Source organism: Chiloscyllium punctatum, chromosome 5 (genome assembly GCF_047496795.1).
Source record: "Chiloscyllium punctatum isolate Juve2018m chromosome 5, sChiPun1.3, whole genome shotgun sequence".
NCBI classification, from domain to species: Eukaryota; Metazoa; Chordata; class Chondrichthyes; order Orectolobiformes; family Hemiscylliidae; genus Chiloscyllium; species Chiloscyllium punctatum.
The window spans coordinates 112,238,045-112,259,489 of NC_092743.1; the positions used below are offsets into that span (position 1 = coordinate 112,238,045).

A 21,445-nucleotide genomic window follows, 5' to 3' on the forward strand; every position below is an offset into this window, starting at 1 on the left:
ACAAAACATTGAAATATTGACATAATCTAATGTAACTCATTAATTTTGTTCTCCTACCGTTTTCTTTTGCCACCCAATTGTCTTTATCCCTTGACAACTTATACTTCTTTCCTCTTCAGCCTAATCAATTAATGTCTGAATTGATTCTGTATTGTTGATCAAATTTGCTCAGCTTCATTCAAACTCATTTATATCTTGCTTGCCTATTTATCCCAAGTTTCTTTCCACTGAAACATTTCACCCTGTGACAATAACTAACTCAGAATTACTGAAAGCAAAACATTTTAAACTTAAATGAGGTAAAGGTTCAGTCAGTCAAGTCTTGAGTAAAAGAAGAGTTTTGACATTTAGAATTGTTATATAAGTTCCCAATATACACCACAAGTAACAGTGAATAAATGCTTTATCACTCTTAGTTCCTACAATCTAAACATATAGAACAAAACTTTAAAAATAAATTATTTGGACACAAAGCGGAAGTTTAAATTTCAAAAATGTATTTACAATGAAGATAAAGATGGGACCTCTTTTCAAGATTCATGAAACTAAACATTTGTTTTGTACAATTCAATATGAGCATAAGATGACACAACTCAATTCAAGTGTGTTAACAAATTTGCAGAGTTTGTCATGTTCCAACAAATTCACTGAATTGAAAGGTAGCAGTGAATTATCTCTCCCAAAAATAATTCTCAGCAAAAATTTAAAAAGTTTGACAAAACAAAATACCCCATCACAACAAGTGTATAAGATGCATGTGTGTATACAATACTTCTTCATTATGGAAAACAATCCAAATTAAGCTGCATCCACTAATTATTTTGGTAGAACACTATCACCTTAAATAGAATATCAGCTTGTCAATACTACAGAGTTTTAATGCAAGCTTGCATCATTTCAACAGAAAGTGTCCTTAGTCAGATTTCATGACCTAGAAACATAGAAAACATGAGAAATAGGCCAGTTGGTCCTTCAACCCTGCTCCACCATTTCATATGATCAAGCATGATCTGCTATCTCAATATGTATTCCACTTTCTACCCATTACCCTTTGATACATTTACAATTTAAACAAAATCTATTTCTTGAATATATTCAGCAGAAAATTCCACAGGTTCTTTTAAGTGAAGGAATCTCTCCTCATAGAACAGTACAGCACAGTAGAGGCCCTTCAGTCCTTGATGTTGTGCCGACTTTTTATCCTACTCCAAGACCAAACTAACCTACGTACTCTATTGTACTATCAACCATGTTCCTATCCAAGAGTCACTTAAATGTCCCTAATGTCTCTGACTCTACTACCACCAGTGGCAGTGCTTCCATGCACCCACCACTCTGTATAACAAATTTACCCCTGACATCTCCCCTAACCCTTCCTCCAATCACCTGAAAATGATGCCCCCCCCATGATAGCCATTTCCACCCTGGGAAAAAGTCTCAGGCTATCCACTCTTATCTATGCCTCTCATCACCTTGTACACCTCTATTAAGTCACCTCTCCCATCCTTTTTCGCTCCAATGAGAAAACCCCTAGCTCCCTCAACCTTCCTTCATAAGACATGCCCTGCAGTCCAGGCAGCATCCGGAAAAATCTCCTCTGCATCCTCTCTGAAGCTTCCACATCCTTCCTACAATGAGGTGACCAGAACTGAACACAATATTCCAAATGTGCTCTAACCAGGGCTCTCCAGAGCTGCAGCATGACCTCGTGGCTCTAAAACTCAATACCCCTGCTAATGAAAGCCAACACACCATACACCTTCTTAACAACATTACCAACTTGGGTGGAAACTTTGAGGGATCTATGGACATGGACCCCAAGATTCTTCTGTTTCTCCACACTGCCAAGAATCTTGCCTTTAACCCTGCATTCTGCCTTCAAATTCGACCATCCAAAATGAATCACTTCACACTTTTCCAGGTTGAATGCCATCTGCCATTTATCAGCCCAACTCTGCATCCTGTCAATGTCCCACTGCAACCTTCAACAGCCCTCCACACTATCCACCACTCCACCAACCTTTGTGTCAACAGCAAATTTACTCACCCACCCTTCCAGTCCCTCATCCAAGTCGTTTATAAAAATCACAAAAAACAGAGTTCCCAGAACTGAGCCCTGCGGAACACCATTGGTCACCAAACTCCAGGTTGAATACTTTCCATCAACAACCACCAATTGGGCCAGCCAATTCTGTAAGCAGACAGCCAGGTTTCCCTATATCCCCAAGCCTCCTTACTTTCTGAAGGTTAATTTCTAAATCTATTAGTTAAACAAGTTATTTACTGCGACACACAGAACAGTAATATAATCTCAAGCATGTGAATAAAGAGACCTTCCTGACCTTGGAATGCCCTGCACTGATGCCAACCCTCCTTCCTGCTAACTAGTTGGATTTTAGGGTCGACATGAAATTGCGCTCACCACCGGAACAACATGATTTTGAAGTGCAGGTTGCTGTTCTCGCTTGCTGGCGCCGGTGCTCTTTTGAGGACTTGGTACACTGTCGGTCTTCAGTCTGGGCTGTGCCAGCTGATGCACTATGACATGTTTGGATCTGTTGGGTCAATTTTCCTTATTGCTGGTGGTTCTTGCAAATGGGTCTTAATCTTAGACGCTGCACGAGGTCAGGGGTGTTGATCAGGTTGGTGTTGGTGCTCTCGGGTGTCTTTGGTTGTTGAGCCTGTGGTTCATGGACGGTCGATGGAGGTTAGCAATGGCTGTGAGGATTGTTCTTGGTGCAGTGGTTCTTGTCCTGACGGTAATTGTGGGGTGTGGTGCTGGAAAAACACAGATCAGATCAGAATGGAGCTTCATTCCTGGTGAAAGACTTTTGCCGAAACATCGATTCTCCTGCTCCTCAGATGCTGCCTGACCTGCTGTGTTTTCCAGCACCACACTCTCAACTCTGACCTCCAACATCTACAATCCTCACTTTCTTCTGGTAGTTGTGGGGGATTCTTCCCTCTTCTGTTTCAACCCCTTCTGAGACTGTGACCCCTGGTTCTAGGATTTCCATCCAGGGAAAGCATCTTCCCTGCATGGGGACCTTCAAGCTCTGTTAGAATTTTACACGTTTCAATCAGATATACTTAGCAGTCATTGATAATTATAATACAACTAATGTTTAGTTAATATTGTACAATAATTAGCAACTATCTCCAATTCCTCAAACCAGTCACCAAACACAGTCTCATACTATACATTGTTCTGCAATAAGTTTGTGGAAAAATAACCCAGTTTAAATCAGATGATTCACGAAGACATAACCAAATCTCTAAGTTTTGCAAAAAAGGTAAAAGGCAAAAAATACATAAAAGGTGCAAAATTACAGATCAGTGAACAGGTATTTAACCAACGGTATTTTATTTGTAACATAATCATTGCCTCAAAATGCATAAATCAATAACATCAGCAAACATATTAATTCATTAAAAAGGCTGAACGAGCAATTGATCACATTGCAATTCTAAAGATCTCCTCCTGACCTGAAGCTGGGAGCATGGATTTGAGATTTCTTCCCACAGGCAATAGTGCCAGTTCATTTGATCCTAAACCTGATAAAGTGAACTTCTGAAAACATATGCAATGGCTTCCTTTCTCTTCTCCGACTGCCTTGCTATATGTACATATAATTCAGAAGCACGCTTCTAAAGAATTGTTATAGAGGAATCTCCTGTCAGGGGCATAGACAGGAGATTCTGTGGCAGTGAGCATAAATTTAGGATAGTTTATGTTTTTCGAGTGCTATGATTAAGGACATCTCTAAATGTTTCAAGCATATTTTTAAAGATGAGATTTAGAAACCAGAAATTCACGTGCATATTGGTAGGGATGACAGTTTTAGGGAAACGATTAAAACAGCACAGAGTGAATTTAAGAGGTTAGGTAGAAGATTACAAAAAACCTTATTAAGTACAAATTTCTGGTTTACTCCCAGCGCCAAACTTCAAAGAGGGAAGGGACAAAACGTTAATGGAAATACATCAATGGATGAAGAGCTGGTGCATTGTTCAGGTTTTTGGAGAATTTGAAGTATTTTAGGATAGAAAAGACCTGTTTAAAAACAAACTGGAAAGTGACCAATATCTTAGCAGGGAGATTTGCTCATTTTCTTAAAGGAAACTTTACACTGATAGAGACGGGGAGTAGAGGAATTCTTAGTGGTGTAAACAGAAGGAATGATGGGGAAGGTTCTGACTGTGAGGAGAGCATGTCAATTAGAAAAGAAAAACAAGAGAGTCAGAGTATGTAGTAACTCTGAAGAATTAAATTGCATTTATTTCAATGGTATCGTTTTTGATTAAAGAATACACTACTGCTGTAACTAGGGAAGATATTTCTGAATGATCAATCAGTGAAACTATAATCGATAGAAATTACATATAAGAAAGCAAAGATCACTTTGATTGGATTGTATTATTAGCCCCCAATAATAAGAGGGAAATTGAGAAAAACATATGTAAGGAGATCGCAAATATACGTGAGCATAATAAGGTTGCAGTAATGAGGGATTTTAATTTTCCAAACATGAACTGGGGTTACCATAGCATTCAAGGTTTGGATGGTGAAGAATTCGGCAAATGTGTTCAAGAAAATTTTCTTTATCAATATGTAGGTGCTCCTACAAGAGAAGGAGCAAAGCTAGACCTTCTTTTGACCAATAGACAGGGCAGGTGATTGAAAGAAAAGTGAGGGAACACTTTGGGTCTCACGATTATAATTCTATGAGTTTCAAATTGGTTATGAAAAACAATAAGCCTTCCATAAAAGTTAAACTTTTTGAATTGATATAAGGCAAATTTTAATGATATAAGAACTTTCAATAATTGGTTGGAGTAGACTGTTCACAGATAAAAGGACATCTGACAAGTGGGAGTCATTCAAGAGTGCAATGACTAGAATCAGAGGTATTTTGTTACTCTCAGAGTGAAGGATAAGGCTGGTAAGATTAAGGAGCAATGGATGAATAAAGACATTGAGGTTCTAGTCAAGAATAAAATAAATTCTTATTCTAGGCATGGACAACTTGGTTCAATTGAATCTCTTAATCAATACAGATTGTATAAGGGCATTCTTAAGAAAGAAATTGGGAAAGACGGCATGAGAGATAGCATTGGCAGATAAGGTTAAGGATAATCCAAAAAATTTCTACAAATACATGAACAGCAAGAGGTTAACGAGAGAGAGGGTAGCACCTCTTAAAGATCAAAGAGGTCATCTTTGTGTTGAAGTCCAGGAAAGAGGAGAGATACTAAATAAATATTTCGCATCAGTTTTTACTGTGGAGAAAGAAATGGAGTCAAGAGGAAGTAGAGAAATAAATGTTGATGTTTTACAAAGAGTTCACATTACAGAGAGAACATTCGTGAGGTCTTAAAGAATAAAGGTGGATAAATCTCCAGAACTTGATCTAAGCATCCCAGAACATTGTGAAAATTAAGGGAAGAAATTACGAGATACCTTGAGAAATATTTGTATCATCTATAACTATGGGTGAGGTACCCTAAAGACTGGAGGAAAAGTTGTAAAAGGAAAGAGGGGAAACTATAGACCTGTGAGTCTGACTTTAGTTGTGAATAAATTGTTGGAGGTTAAAAAAATTTATTAGGGATAGTCAGCATGGTTCTGTGTGAAGCAAATCGTTGAGTTTTGTGAGTAAGATAGCAAAAAGGTTGATGATGGCAGAGCTGTAGATGTTGTTTAGTTGGATTACAGTAATGCCTTAGACATGGTTCTACATGATAGAATAATTAGTAAAGTTGGATCACATGGATTCAGAGTGACCTTGCAACTGGATACATAATTGCCTTAATGACCAGAGACAGAGGGTAATGGTGGAGGGTTGCTTTTCACACTCGAGGCCTGTGACCAGTTGTGTTTCGAAGTGACTAATTATAGGTCCTCTTTTATTTGTCATTATATAAATGATTTGGATGAGAACATAGAAGGCATGACTAGTGAGTTTGCAGACGACACCAAAATTGGTGGCACAATCGACATTGATAGTTTTCTAAGATTACATGGATCAATGGGCTGAAAAATATGAGGTATTGCATTTTGGTACAACAAACAAAGGTAGGGCTTATACAATTAATGGCAAGACTTTGGGTAGTGCTTTAGAACAGAGGGACCTAGGGGTGCAGGTACATAAATCTTTGAAGTTTGCGTCACATATAGACAGGGTGGTTAAAAAGACACTTGGCATGCTTGCCTTCATTGCTCAGACCTTTGATTTTAGGAGTTGGGAAGCCATATTGAGGTTGTACAGAACATTGGTGAGGCCTCTTCTAGAATACTGTGTCCAGTTTTGGTTGCCCAGTTATAGAAAGCATATTATCAAGATGGAGACAGTTCTGAAGAGATTTACCAGGATGTTGCTGGGTATGGAAGGTCAGAAACTACTGGAGTGATTTAGCTGGTCTGAAAGCTTCCTGTTGAGAGAAATCAGAGTTAATGGTTTGGGTCCTCGTGACTCTTCCTCAGAACTGATGGTTTGAGTTCTGAAGAAAAGCTGGAAAGACTTTTTTTATTAGAGTGTAGGAGGTTGAAAGGTGGCCTGAAAGAAGTTCATAAAATAATGAGAGGCATAGATAGAGTTAATGGTAATTGTCTTTTCTCTAGGGTGAGGGATTCCAAGATTAGGGGTCACATTTGTAAAGGGAGAGGACAGATGTTTGAAAAAGACATAAGAGGCAAATATTTTTTACACAGACGGTGGTTTGTCTGTGGAATGAACTTCCTGGGGCAGTGGTAGGTGCAGGTACATTACAACGTTTAAAAGACATTTGGATAGATACGTGAATAGGAAAGGCTTGGGGGTATATTGACCAGGAGCAGGGATGTGGGACTCGTTTAGTTTGGGATTATGTTTGGAATGGACTGGTTGGACCGAAGCATTTCATTCTGTGCTCTATTACTCCAGTTGTGTCAGAAACAGTTTGGTATCATGCAATATAAACACTTGGCAGTTGAAGGGTTCAGATTCCAATAATTTTTGTCTGGAAATATTCAAATTAAGATGAAATCAGCCACAAAATCTCTTTTCCTGGAATCCCAACTCAAGTACCAAACAATATGCAAAGTTACAGGCACACCAATGTCAAATCTCTAATATGAACAGGATTTAGTTTTCACTCAATGTAGTGACACCTAAGGCATCTTTGTAAAATTATCAGCAAAATGTTATAATGCCATTCTGACCAAGGGTAGTTAATTTAACTTGCTCCATTATTCTTTTGTCCTCTGTATATTCATAGCCAACCTTCTGCAAAAATCCAGAAGTGAGGCGTTTAATAATTTCATCTTCAGACTAATTTTAAAAGGTAGATGCACCAAAGATTATCTTTGCGAATGAATAATTCTGAATATTTAGTTACAGAAGGCAAATTACTCCAAACAGGCTTCTTAAACAATTTGTGGCACACACAGGAATTGAAGCAGAAAATTCATGAAATAAAGACAAAAACTTCCTAAGAATTAAATTAGAATAAGCCTTCAAAATGTAGTGAGCTCCTTGGGCAAGGAACTCATTAACAAGGAACTATTTAGAGCTCAAGAAGGCACAAACACTCTACCTCACTTTATTATAAAGATCCTAAAATGTGAATTAAATAAAGAGGTAATTACATCTTGCATCAGGGATCAGATGTACAACCATATGGACTCTCACATTTCTGAAATAAATGAAAAATCTTAAATCTGACTCAAAATACTTAGTAACTGCCAAAAATGAAGCCAACATATCCATGATGCAGTCTTCAATTAGACTTAATTGAAAACTTATCAGATTGGTTTGCACATTTTGGTAGCCGTTGGCTATTTTAATGCAACTACTTCCTGAAAATGAAGCAGAAAACACAATGAAAGGTCAGTGACCCGAAATGTTCATTGTTTTTCTCTCTACAGTTGCGTCATGACCTCTTGTATATTTCCAGCATTTTTGTTCTTAAAACTTGGTGTTAACATTTAAACTGATGGACTGTTCTCAACAACATTCTTACAAATTGAGTACTGTTCCACTTTCCACTACATAATCAATGTTCTAATATTGCAAAACAAAGAAGAAAATTGTGGAACAAAACAAATAGTTAAGTATCTGAATTAACAAGGGTTTACATCGAAATCATGGCTATGGTGTTTCCAGAGAAGGGAAAAGTAGTGATGCAGCCTATTAAAATTAGTTTCCCCCCCATCCTGGAATATTTTAACAACTAATCAGGTAAATGAAAAATGTTCTTTGATTCACACTTGGTCACTCATATTTACACTTAAATTTACCTCTCTGTCACCTAAAGTGCCTTCATTGTGTTGACCTGACAAGGAAGAGGTGTGGCTTCTATTTCCTGTTGAAGGTGGAGTTGACTTTGGAGAAGCCTATGGGGAAAGAAAAGAGGCTGTTTTCAAAATCTAAAAAAAACTTTAAAAATCTCACACACCAAACCATGGAATTTTTGTTTCTGTTGTCCAATTGTTTTTGTATTTTTTTTAAAACAATGTCAAGATTTATTCATTGACCAAGTGTAAGAACTACATTGAAGGATGATTCATATCAAATACATAATTATAATTTTCACACAAAGTTATTGACCTCAAATGTATCTTTTGTTTGTTGTTGGTACATTCCAATTTCATGAATCTTTCCTAACATAACCTACAAGATTTACTTGCTACAACATGCCAGCCACATCTTAATGTCAATTGTTGTCCATCACACAATATCCAAAATCAAAATACAATGGTTGAAAATCTGAAATAAATAGGTTCAGTCATAATCTTAGTGAATGGCAGAGCAGACTTGAAGGGCTCAATGGTTTATATCTCCTCTTAATTCATATGCACAGACATTTACAAAAGCACATGAGGAGAAAGAAATTTTGAGCAAACATGAACTCTGGCCCTGATCTTCTGATTACAACAGCAGCAAACATAGTTATGTTTAGCACTGCTGTACATTTGGACCTTTCTGATGTCCTGATTCCTGGTAGGTTTTACCTTCCGATGGGCAAAATTGTCCAGCCAAGTCTGGGTGGTTTGACAAACTGATTATAGTTTTTTTGATATATATTACATGGATATAGTTTGGTATATATTGATATGGATTTCAAAAAGACATTTAATAAGCTACTGCAGAAAAGGCTAACAGGCCAAATAGGTGTTCAAGGAGATAGGAATTATATATTGACATAAACAAAGGACTGGTTAATGGACATAGAGTGTGAAATAAGGCATTTTATATTAGCAGGATGGAACTAATGGAATGTTGTATTCGGGCCTCAGATATTTACAATCTCTATCAATGACTTAGACAAAGAGTAATGGAGCTAAATTTGCTGACAATACAAAGCTACAAGGAAGTGAAAACTGTCAGGAAAAGACGGAGGTACAGCAAAAGGATAGTGAGGGGACAAGATGGCAAATAGGACATTGTTACGAGACTTCTTCAGCATATAATCCATAGCTGAATCACCTTCAGATACTTCACCAATGCCCTTTCCTTTATTTCAAGTCAAACGTGAGAATGTTCACTGATGAAGGCTCTGCTTCTGAAAGTTGTTGCCCACATACAGTGAAACTTGGGACAACATTCAGGCTGAAACTTTCAAAGAGATAATATTCATGCCAATTAAATGTCAGGAAATGATGATCTACAATGAGAGAGAACCTACCCAATCCCCCCACATCCTTTCACCCTCAAACTCCCAATCTCAACTACACCACCAAAACCCTGGGGTTATGACTGATGAGAAACTTAACTGCCAGCACTGCAAATACCATGATTGCGAAATCCAGTGTAAGGCCGGAAATTTTGTGAGGAGGAATTCAGGTTTTGATTGCCCAAATCCTGCCACCCATCAACAAGGCATGAGTCAAGAACATTATGACATACTCTACACATGGCTGGATAGATACAGCTCCAACAGCATGCAAGAAGCTTGACACCTTCCAGGTTAAAGCTGCCCACCTGAGAAGCATATGATTCAGCACTTCAACATTAACTCCCTCCAACATTAGCAGAACTGGGACAGAATTGTGTCTTGTACACACGACTCAAAAACATGACCTCCCAACTCCTATACTCAATGGTCTGAGCAATAAAGGAAAGCATACTAAAATGCCTTCTTCACTATCCTATCTACCTGCAACTCTGCTTTCAAGGAACTGTGAACCTGCACTCTCTTTGTTCAACGACACCGCCGAGGACCTTATCATTAAGTGTACAAGTCCTGCTAAGATTTGCTTTTCCAAAACGTAACACTTCGCATTTATCTAAATTAAACACCGTCTGCCACTCCTCAGCCTACTGGCCCATCTGATCAAGATTCCGTTATACTTGAGATGATCTTCTTCGCTATCAACTATACCTCCAGTTTTGGTGTCCTCTGCAAACTTACTAACGATATCTTCTATGTCCACATCTGAGACATTTAGATAAATGATGAAAAGTAGTGAACCCAGCACTGATCCTTGTAGCACACCGCTAGTCACAGGTCTCCAGTCTGAAAAGCAACACCCCCACCACCACCCGCCCCCCTCCCCCCCCACCTTCGAACCAGTTCGTTATCCAAATGGCTAATTCTCCCTGTATTCCATGAGGTCTAACTTTGCTAACCAGTCTCCCATGAAGAATCTTGTTGAATGCCTTACTATGTCATATAGATCACATCCACTGCTCTGCCCTCAACAATCCTCTTCATGACTTCTTCAAAAAAACTCAATTATGTTAGATAGACATTATTTCCGAAGCACAAAGCCATACTGACTATCCCCATTTGTCCATGCCCTTCTAAACACATCTAAATCCTGCCCCTTAGGATTCTCTCCAACAACATGCCACCACTGTTGTCAGGCTCACCGATCTATAATTCCCTGGCTTGTTCTTACTACCTTTCATAAATAGTTGGACCACGTTAGACAACCTCCAATCTTCCAGCACCTCACATGTGGTTATCGATGATACAAATATCTTAGCAAGGTGCCCAGCAATCACTTCCCTAGCTTCCCACAGAGTTCTAGGGTACAGTGATCAGGTGACAGGAGTTTATCCACCTTTATGCATTTTAAGACAGCCAGCACATCCTCCTCTTTAAAAGTACATTTTCAAGATATTGCTATTTATTTCCCCATATACTCTATCTTCCATATCATTCTCCACAGTAAACACTGATGTAAAGTACTCACCTACCAGGCTTGCCCTTCAATTCTGAATGTTTTTAAATTATGTCAAGGAATGACATTAAGGTTTAGGAAAGATTTTCTGATAGTTAAAGTCAGAGGTATCTCTCTGCTCTGTTAACAATGAAACTGCACAAAAGGGAGGGATATGCAAAAGGTCAAAGTCACAGGAACAAACTTGTTGAGGGAGGTGGGAAGAAATATAGTGCTGCAAGAGGTTGGAGAGATAACGTGCAAAATACCATGGAGGGATTTAAAAATGGATAAGACCTGAATGATCAATGAATTTGGGATGGGTTCATCAATTAGGACAGCATGAAACAGACAGCAACAGTCTTACATTATTTCATTGCTATTATTAAGTGACGTGCACAAATAACCAAGTGACATGCCCACCAGATAATTACCACTTGTGATTCAAAGGTTCGCCTCCTTTTGGAAATGTTTGTTTCATTATTTCTTCTAATAGACCATTTGGCACAATAAAACTTAACTGCCAATTTGATTTAGTGCACAACCAAGTTAAAGGAATAAACACAAATATTTTAGCTGACTTCTGAAAATCTTCAAGGCCCCAGCTTTACTCCTTAAAGCTTGCAACTTGTAGAACAGAAAACTCAATGTGTGATGTGAGAATGTGCTTTAAAATGTGTTGAAATACGTATGAAAATTGTATATATTGAGCCATAAAACATAGTTATAGCATGACAAGTTGAATAGATCAATTTAACAAATTATATGTGTAATGGACATTGTCACTGTCATTGAGAAACAGATTAATTCAGCAAAATAATTTCCTTCGAGCATATTATATGCAGCAAAATCAAATCTCATGGTGGAACACTATTGAAAGACTGAACACAACACCTTTAAAATAATGTACCAATTTTCCCCCAACTTTTCTCATCTCACTTGGTTCATCATGCACTGGCACAGAGTTGATGGCAGACGACAAGAATATTACACTGTGGTCATTTTTCACTAGTGGGCTTAGACTGCATATGCCATTAGGTTATTTGCTGTGATAAGGATAAAAATATTCAAATCCTTTGGGTATTAATAGGATGAAGGTATATGATGCGTCTCCACCTGCAGGTAAGATGTGAAGTTGGTGCCATAAATATAAGATAATTACAAACAACAGCGTAAGGGAATTTGAGAGAAACTTGTTAACTAAGCTGCTCAGTTTCAGTCGCAAACAATCCAGCGTATAATAGTCGAGTGATGATTCCCAGAATCTAACACTGAAGTGTCGATGGGGCGTCATTCAACTCAGTAAATAATTAGAAAATAGAAATCACACCACCAAGAACAGGTGACAGGAACAGCACAAATGCATGAAAGACAAAGCTAGTTAAAGTTGAGGGAGAGAAGAATTGAAGAATATCGTGATGGAATTAGAAGCAATAGCATGTGGGGAGTTTTATGGGGGTCATAACATTGCCCTGGACCTGTTGCGTCAAATCTGCAATTCTTCATAACAAACTACATTGGACACGTTATGTAGAATTACACAGAATGTGTCCACAATGTACAATGACACCAACAAGTATATGACTGTGCACTGACAACTGTCATCTTACTACATGTGAATTTAGTCAATCAAAGAGCATCACACTGCAAACGCTTCTGCACTTAACCGAATTGTTCATTTTTCTACTTTGTTATTGGCTTGAAGGATCACAGACTAGCCATTAGCAGCTGATCTTTTGCCCTGTGTTGTCAGAGAAAATTGTTTTGGGGTGATACCCACTTATAACCTCAGAACTACTATTGGTAGAGTTTGGGAAACAGTACAGGAATATTACACTATTGTTCTGAACTGAGTCTCGCCAACTCATTGAACAAGGTCATTGCAACTTTTAATTTACTTGCATTGACAGTTGACCACAAAACCTGGCAGTTCCTGTTGACTGCACAGGAGTAATGAAATCCAAATAAGCAGTGAGCTTTCAAGTGTTTTTTCTTTTTCCTTCTCAAACTCAAAATAATCTTTGAATAAGATCATGCATACGATTCTGTCTTTTAAGATGGATCCTCAAATTTTTAACAAATTTTAAAATCAAGTACCAACAACAAATCAAAAGCAATTCATATGACAAAAATCCAAACATAATACTGAAAGTACCATCATATTGTGGACAGCTTCTTGTCTGCCTGGTTTCATAAGAGTCATAGAGATGTACAGCATGGAAACAGACCCTTCGGTCCAACCCGTCCATGCCGACCAGATATCTCAACCCAATCTAGTCCCACCTACCAGCACCCGCCCCATATCCCTCCAAACCCTTCCTATTCATATACCCATACAAATGCCTCTTAAATGTTGCAACTGTACTTGTCTCATGGCAGCTCATTCCATTCACGTACCACCCTCTGCGTGAAAGGTTGCCCCTTAGGTCTCTTTTATATCTTTCCCCTCTCACCCTAAACCTATGCCCTCTAGTCTGGACTCCCCAATCCCAGGGAAAAGACTTTGCATTTATCTGAATTAAACTCCATCTGCCACTTCTCAGTCCGTTAGCCCATCTGGTCCAAATCTTGTTGTAATCTGAGGTAACCCTCTTCGCTGTCCACCACACTTCCAATTTTGGTGTAATCTGCAACTTACTAACTGTATCTCTTATGCTCGCATCCAAATCATTTATGTAAATGACAAAAAGTAGAGGACCCAGCACCAATCCTTGTGGCACTCCACTGGTCACAGGCCTCCAGTCTGAAAAACAACCCTCCACCACCACCCTCTGTCTTCTACCTTTGAGCCAGTTCTGTATCCAAATGGCTAGCTCTCCCTGTATCCCATGAGATCTAACCTTGCTAATCAGTCTCCCATGGGGAACCTTGAAGAAAATTATCAAAAACTTGAAGTTTGTATGAACTTCCCAATTTACCAGAATAACGTTTTCCTTGAAAGTTGCTAGCAGTATTTGGTCTGGATATCTTTGTCCAAACAATTATCCATGCATGGGAAAGAGCAACCTTGGATATTACTAAATATAGGTTTTGTACAAGAGTCATATTGAGAATTGAAGACTGAGTATACCTTGTCAAATTGCGAAATAGCTCAGTAAATCTCTCAAATTTGGATTCTAACCTCTAAGAATTCTACAATTCTAGTGGCCAAAGCAGTGAATTATTTCTCAGTTGTATGAGCAGTGTGTTACAGGTTTTGGAATGATCTTTAGCTCTCATATTTTATGTTATTGTTAATACTGATTGGTTTCTGCACTCATCTCATTTACTCTTAGGAAGTTCTCTCTTTTCCTCAATCTATTTAGCTGAAGCTTCAGGCTTATTTTATTGAGACTCTCAACAAGTTGAGCGCCAAGTTTATACACATTTTACTGATGTAAATTTTTAATTCACAATTAAATTGAGCCAAGAATTGTGGATAAATCTTAACAATGGAGAATCCTTCAATGCCAAGAAGAGTGGGCAAATAAATATGAAAATTAGAGTGCAAACAAATAAAACAGCTGTGTCATTGGTTTAATCTAAATGTAGACCCATAGTTGAAGTGAAACAATTTAGTTGCACATCTTACTAAATGTATTTACTGGTATGACAGACAACCAGTTGAGCGAGTTTGCTAAATATTTACTTCGTCATGCATCTACTGAGAGATCCACTTTCCTTTATTAGTTTCCATTTCTAACTGAAGCAATACTGGTGCTAAATCTTCCTGGGATTTATGAGGTTCCAGGTTCTTAGTAAAGCTGGTTGTAATAAGTCAGTTATTTCAATTATCTTTCAAATTTAGCTATTTTCAGACATCACACAAGAGGATAAAATCAGAATATATAATTACACAACCATGCGTAATAAGTTTAACTTTTGGTGAAGGTGGCAACAGCTTCGCTTTAATTAGCCTGTTTCTGACATATGTCCAACTTGTTTCCGAACAGGTTCAAAGTATTATATCAACAGCCATATGTATAGAGATAGCAATATCAAATCAGCACTTTAAATTTAAAAATTTCAAGTTAAACTTGACACTAATCCAGCATTCCTAACACCTGCACAGCCAACTGGTGGTTTGTTAGGCACAGGCTGTAATCAACCACTAAGTGAAGTACATAAGCATTTTGTAACTTTATATTCATAGGCAAAGAATCCAAATAGCAGTTTATCTTATAAAAAAGCTTGAATAGCCAATGAAGTTCAATTTGTTACAAAATTATAAATTAGTTTTCTTGCTTTGTTAGGTAATTGCCCAATTCTATTGAAATTGTCAACAAGGTGCCATGAACTCCACTATTATTAATAAAGCAATATGTTGACCAATCAGAGAAACGCTAAGAAATATTAAAAGTGTCCCATTCCTCTTGGTGATGACAGAGTTAACAGCATAACACTCAAGATCCCCACTGATCAAAAAGCAACAGCAGAAAATATTCACAAAGCCTCATACCCTTTTCAATAACTTGAATTATATTCTGACCTCAGTCTGTAGTCTGCTGCTTATCCCAATACTTTAACTCATTGTGTGTCCAAAAGCTAATCATCTCAAGTTGTGAATTCATTTAACTATTGAGTACCCCTGGTCACTGGGAGAAGTAACAAATCAAAGCCAAATGCAGAACAGTTTAGACTGTAACTCAAAGAGGTTGCTTGTGATGCTTGAACTGGAGACCCAGGTTCCAGTTCTACATAGGGGTGTGCTATAACATGTGAATAAGTTGATTAGAAAATATCATTACTTGGATGGATAGAAGTATAAGCTGGTCCTTAAAAACACTTGTGGGGTCTTGTGGTGCAATGTTAGTGTCCCTTCCTCTGGGACAGTCAACCTGTGTTCAAGTCCCAACTTCTCCAGATGTACACCATAACATATCTGAAGGGGTTTATTTAGAAAAAAAAATTAATACTGTGATTCAAATACAGGCAAGTAAATCCTTTTCACTACTGGGCTCCCAGGATTGAAAATCAATAAAGGAACAGTGACAGTTTTCCAGACGTATCTCGTGTGAAAATAGCAATATCACCAACGAAGTCATCTCACAGCACACAACTAAGCTGGGTTACCGTGATGAAGATTTTCATCCAAATACTCTCCTAAAAGCAATTACTATAATAGTTTAAAAGCAAATTACTGCGGATGCTGGAATCTGAAACCAAAAGAGAAAATGCTGGAAAATCTCAGCAGGTCTGGCAGCATCTGTAAGGAGAGAAAAGAGCTGACGCTTTGTCAAACAATAGTTTAACCTGACAGAGCCACTGTGAAATTAGAAATCACTAAGCTTCAAAAATCCCACACACAATCATGTACAATACAGAAACAGGGCTCCTGAAAACTTGGTATGATTCATTCCCACTCTGTCTGGGGTCCCATCCAACCAAGAGGTGCCAGGGGTCAAAGGTGAAGTGTGGGGGCTCCGTCTACAAGGAGAGGAGGGACTGATGGGAAAACTCTGAGCTTGGTGCCCAGCTCCTGCTCCCTGGGACACCGGCTCCTTCCCCACTCCCCCCTGATGTTCAGAGTGGGGTCGGGAATGGAGTCCGGATCATCCGCCCTCCCGCAGCTTCAACGAACGCCGCTCCCCGGCCGGTCCGGGCCGGTCCAGGACAGGCCGACACTGCCCTCCCTCACCTGAGCTAGGCTGCTCCTGACGGGGAACTGCTCCTCGTTAAGCTTCTGCTTGAGTTTCTTGAACATCGTGCCGGCCGCCCGAGAGCCAGGGGCAGAAATTGCGTGGGTCACCCGCAACTGCCACGCTTCCTTCCAGGCCCCGGCTCCCGGACTCCAGGCCTCACTCTCCGAATGACCGCACAGCGCATGTGCTGGCGACGTGGCCCCGGCAGCGCAAAGCGCATGTCACCCCCGTCAAAGACCAGCTGGGGGCGCTGTCGACACCCAGGACCCTGTGGAGGAGAGAGACCAGCAGGAGGCACTGTTTGCATCCAGAGCTTTGCAAGGTGAGGCACCCGCAGGACGCTGATTGCACCGGAGGTCTCTGTCAATGGGAAGATCCAGCAGGGGCACTGTCGACACCCAAGTTTCTTTAGAGAGGGAGGTCCAATAGGGGTCGCTGTTTGTACCGAAATAATGTTTGCTCGATAGAAATAAAAGCTCAACAGTGAAATTTTCTACATCCAGAGCTCTGAGGAAGTGAGGTTTCAGGAGGCACTGTCTGAACCCAGGATTCCAAGAACGGGAGGGTTTAGCACGCATAGAGTTGTCAGCCACAGGCAAGCACGCTGTTTATATCAGGGATTGTGCAGGAGTGAGGCTGAGCATGGCTGTTGTCTGCACTCAAGATTATTTGGAGGAGAAAGTCCAGCATGGGCACTGTCAACACCCGTGACTCTTTGAAGGGAAAGAACCGGCTGGGACACTATCTGCATCCAGGGCTTTGGATTAGTGGTGCTGGAAGAGCACAGCAGTTCAGGCAGCATCCAAGGAGTTTCGAAATCAACGTTTCGGGCAAAAGCCCTTCATCAGGAATAAAGGCAATGAGCCTGGAGCATGGAGAGATAAGCTAGAGGAGGGTGGGGTTGGGGAGAAAGTAGCATAGAGTACAATGGGTGAGTGGGGGAGGGGATGAAGGTGATAGGTCAGGGAGGAGAGGATGGAGTGGATAGGTGGAAAAGGAGATAGGCAGGTAGGACAAGTCATGGGGACAGTGCTGAGCTGGAAGTTTAGAACTAGGGTGAGGTGGGGAAGGGGAAATGAGGAAACTGTTGAAATCCACATTGATGCCCTGGGGTTGAAGTGTTCCGAGGCGCAAGATGAGGCGTTCTTCCTCCAGGCGTCTGGTGGTGAAGGAGTGGCGGTGAAGGAGGCCCAGGATCTCCATGTCCTTGGCAGAGTGGGAGGGGGAGTTGAAATGTTGGGCCACGGGGCGGTGTGGTTGATTGGTGCGGGTGTCCCGGAGATGTTCCCTAAACCGCTCTACCAGGAGGCGCCCAGTCTCCCCAATGTAGAGGAGACCGCATCGGGAGCAACGGATACAATAAATAATATTAGTGAATGTGCAAGTAAAACTTTGATGGATGTGGAAGGCTCCTTTAGGGCCTTGGATGGAGGTGTGGGCGCAGGCTTTACAGTTCCTGCGGTGGAAGGGGAAAGTGCCAGGATGGGAGGGTGGGTTGTCGGGGGGCATGGACCTGACCAGGTAGTTATGGAGGGAACGGTCTTTGCGGAAGGCAGAAAGGGGTGGGGTCTGTTTGGAGGTGTCAGAAATGTCGGCGGATGATTTGGTTTATGCGAAGGTTGGTATGGTGGAAGGTGAGCACCAGGGGCGTTCTGTCCTTGTTATGGTTGGAGGGGTGGGGTCTGAGGGTGGAGGTGCGGGATGTTGATGAGATGTGTTGGAGGGCATCTTTAACCACGTGGGAAGGGAAATTGCAGTCTCTAAAGAAGGAGGCCACCTGGTGTGTTCTGTGGTGGAACTGGTCCTCCTGGGAGCATATCCGGCAGAGGCAGAGGAATTGGGAATACGGGATGGCATTTTTGCAAGAGGTAGGGTGGGAAGACGTGCAATCCAGGTAGCTGTGGGAGTCGGTGGGTTTGTAAAAAATGTCAGTGTCAAGTCGGTTGTCATTAATGGAGATGGAGAGGTCCAGGAAGGGGTGGGACATATCAGAGATGGTCCAGGTAAACTTAAGGTCAGGGTGGAATGTGTTGGTGAAGTTGATGAATTGCTCAACCTACTCGCGGGAGCACGAGGTGGTGCCAATGCAGTCATCAATGTAGCGGAGGAAGAGGTGGGGAGTGGTGCTGGTGTAATTACGGAAGATCAACTGCTCTACGTAGCCAACAAAGAGACAGGCATAGCTGGGGCCCATACGTGTGCCCATGGCTACCCCTTTGGTCTGGAGGAAGTGGGAGGATTCAAAGGAGAAATTGTTAAGGGTGGGGACCAGTTCGGCCAAATGAATGAGAGTGTCGGTGAAAGGGTACTGTTGGGGACGTCTGGAGAGGAAAAAACGGAGGGCTTGGAAGCCCTGGTCATGGCGGATGGAGGTGTAGAGGGATTGGATATCCATGGTGAAGATGAGGCGTTGGGGGCCGAGGAAACAGAAGTTTTGGAGGAGGTGGAGGGCGTGGTTGGTGTCTCGAACGTATGTGGGGAGTTCCTGGACTAGGGGGGATAGGACAGTGTCGAGGTAGGTTGAGATGAGTTCAGTGGGGCAGGAGCATGCTGAGACAGTAGGTCGGCCAGGGTGGTCAGACTTGTGGATCTTGGGAAGGAGGTAGAACCTGGCAGTGCGGGGTTCCTGGACTATGAGGTTGGAAGCTGTGGGTGGGAGATCTCCTGAGGTGATGAGGTTCTGTATGGTCTGGGAGATGATGGTTTGGTGATGGGGGGGTGGGGTCATGGTCGAGGGGGCAGTATGAAGAAGTGTCCTCGAATTGACGTTTGGCTTCAGCGGTGTAGAGGTCAGTGCGCCAGACTACCACTGCACCCCCTTTATCTGCTGGCTTGATGATGAGGTTGTGATTGGAGCAGAGGGATTGGAGGGCTACGTGTTGTGAGGGTGAGAGGTTGGAGTGGGGGAGGGAGGTAGACAGGTTGAGGCGGTTAATGTCCCGGCGGCAGTTGGAAATGAAGAGGTCGAGGGCAGGTAATAGGCCAGCACGGGGTGTCCAGGTGGATGCAGTGTGTTGGAGGTGGGCGAAGGGGTCTTCGGAAGGTGGGTGGGAGTCCTGATTGTGAAAGTAAGCTCGGAGGCGGAGGGGACGGAAGAAAAGAGGAGATGGTCCAATAGTAGTTCTGTCTGCACATAAGTTAGAAGGGAGGTGGAGAACCAGCAAGGGTCTGCTTGCACCTAAGTCTCTGGGGAGGCCTTGAGTTGAATTCCCAATGCCCCAGGACATTACTGATGAAGGGCTTATGCTCGAAACGTCAATTATCCTGCTCCTCAGATGCTGCGTGACCTGCTGTGCTTTTCCACCACCACACTTTGCAACTGTGATTTCCAGCATCTATAGTCCTCACTCTCAGCACGATCTAGGAGCAATTATTTTAAAATATTCATCTTAATTACATTGTGAACAATCTCAGATAACACATTTTTTCTTTTTTTTGATATGTAATTTTAATTGATTATTTTCATTTATAGTGTAATAGAGCTGTAGAGCATGGAAACAGACCCTTCGGTTCACCATAACACGCTGACCATGATCCTAAACTAAACTAGTCCCACTTCTCTGCATTTAGCCTATATCCCTCCAGACCTTTCCTATTCATGAACTTATCTTTTAAATGTAACTGTCCCTCCATTTACCACTTTCTCTGGTAGTTCATTCCACACACAAACCACTGCGTTAAAAAACACCCTTGATCCCAGTATCTTCTTTAAATCTTTCTCCTCTCACCTTTAAAGTATACTCCCTAGTTTGGAACTCCCCATCCTAGAGAAAGACCCTTGTCATTCACCTTATCTATGTCCTTCGTGATGTCCTCCTCAATCTCCTATGCTCCTTGTTTACTATATTTTATACACATCAATATCTCTTCGGAGAGGACCCTGCAGGAGCATTGTCCACACCCAGGGATCTGGCTTGAGTAATATTGTGAGTGTCCCTGCCTCATTCCTGATGAAGAGCTTTTGCCTGAAACGTTGATTTGCCTGCTCCTCTGATGTTGCCTGACTTGCTGTGCTTTTCCAGCACCACTCTAATCTAGACTCTAATTTCCAGCATCTGCAGTACCCACTTCTGCCTAATATTGTAAGTCTCCCACCCTCCCCCAATCACCCAGTGAAGCTCACTGTAAGATTCCAGAACATCATTTGAAAAAGAGATCTGTGATTTAATTCCAGCTCATAAAAGGAACAAGAATGAAAGGGCATAGTTTTAAAGTGTTGTGCAAAAGAAGTGAGAAAAAACATTTGAACAAAATGAAGTTTGGATATGAATGCACTGCCTATAAATGTGATGGAGGCAGGTTTAATTGAGGCATTCAAGAGGGCATTGGAGTATTACTTGGATAGAAATAACATACAAAGATATGGGGAAAGGCAAATGATTAGTACTAATTTGAACAGCTGGTGCAGGCACGATGGACTTAATGGCCTCCTGCACCTTAGGAATTTTGTGAACTGACTCCCATTCTCAGGTCAGTTACTTTTCCCAGAAATAGTCTGAGTCCTCAGTCACTTCTTTACTGATTAGTTTGTGATTAAAATGGTTGCTCTAGCAACAGGAACTTGACAGAAGCAGTTTATGACATGTTTAGTCCTCTTGAAAGGGTATAAGATGTTTTGACATGTGAAGATTCTATCACTTTTTGAAATGGATACAAGATGAAATTATTTTTCAGACAT

At 41.0% G+C, this 21,445-nt stretch overlaps 2 protein-coding genes across 7 annotated transcripts in view; one reads left to right on the plus strand and one right to left on the minus strand.

Annotated features, from left to right (window-relative positions):
* Positions 1–16,916, minus strand: part of golga4 (golgin A4) — a 183,124-nt gene extending 166,208 nt beyond the window's left edge. For 5 of the 6 annotated variants that reach the window (XM_072571048.1, XM_072571049.1, XM_072571047.1 and 2 more), the window contains exons 1-2: positions 16,764–16,916; positions 8,279–8,374 (exon numbers count right to left, since the gene is read on the minus strand). In XM_072571048.1, coding sequence (XP_072427149.1) covers positions 8,279–8,374; positions 16,764–16,829 — 162 coding nt within the window. In that variant the 5' untranslated portion in view covers positions 16,830–16,916. Of the gene's footprint in view, positions 1–2,422; positions 2,779–8,278; positions 8,375–16,763 lie in introns of all 6 variants that reach the window. The other variant, XM_072571050.1, reaches the window with a different exon arrangement.
* A 62-nt stretch (positions 16,917–16,978) lies between these two features.
* lrrfip2 (leucine rich repeat (in FLII) interacting protein 2) overlaps positions 16,979–21,445 on the plus strand; it is a 162,816-nt gene continuing 158,349 nt past the window's right edge. The window contains exon 1 of the mRNA XM_072571052.1: positions 16,979–17,089. The gene's annotated coding sequence lies outside the window, so the exon portion shown is untranslated. The remainder of the gene's footprint in view (positions 17,090–21,445) is intronic.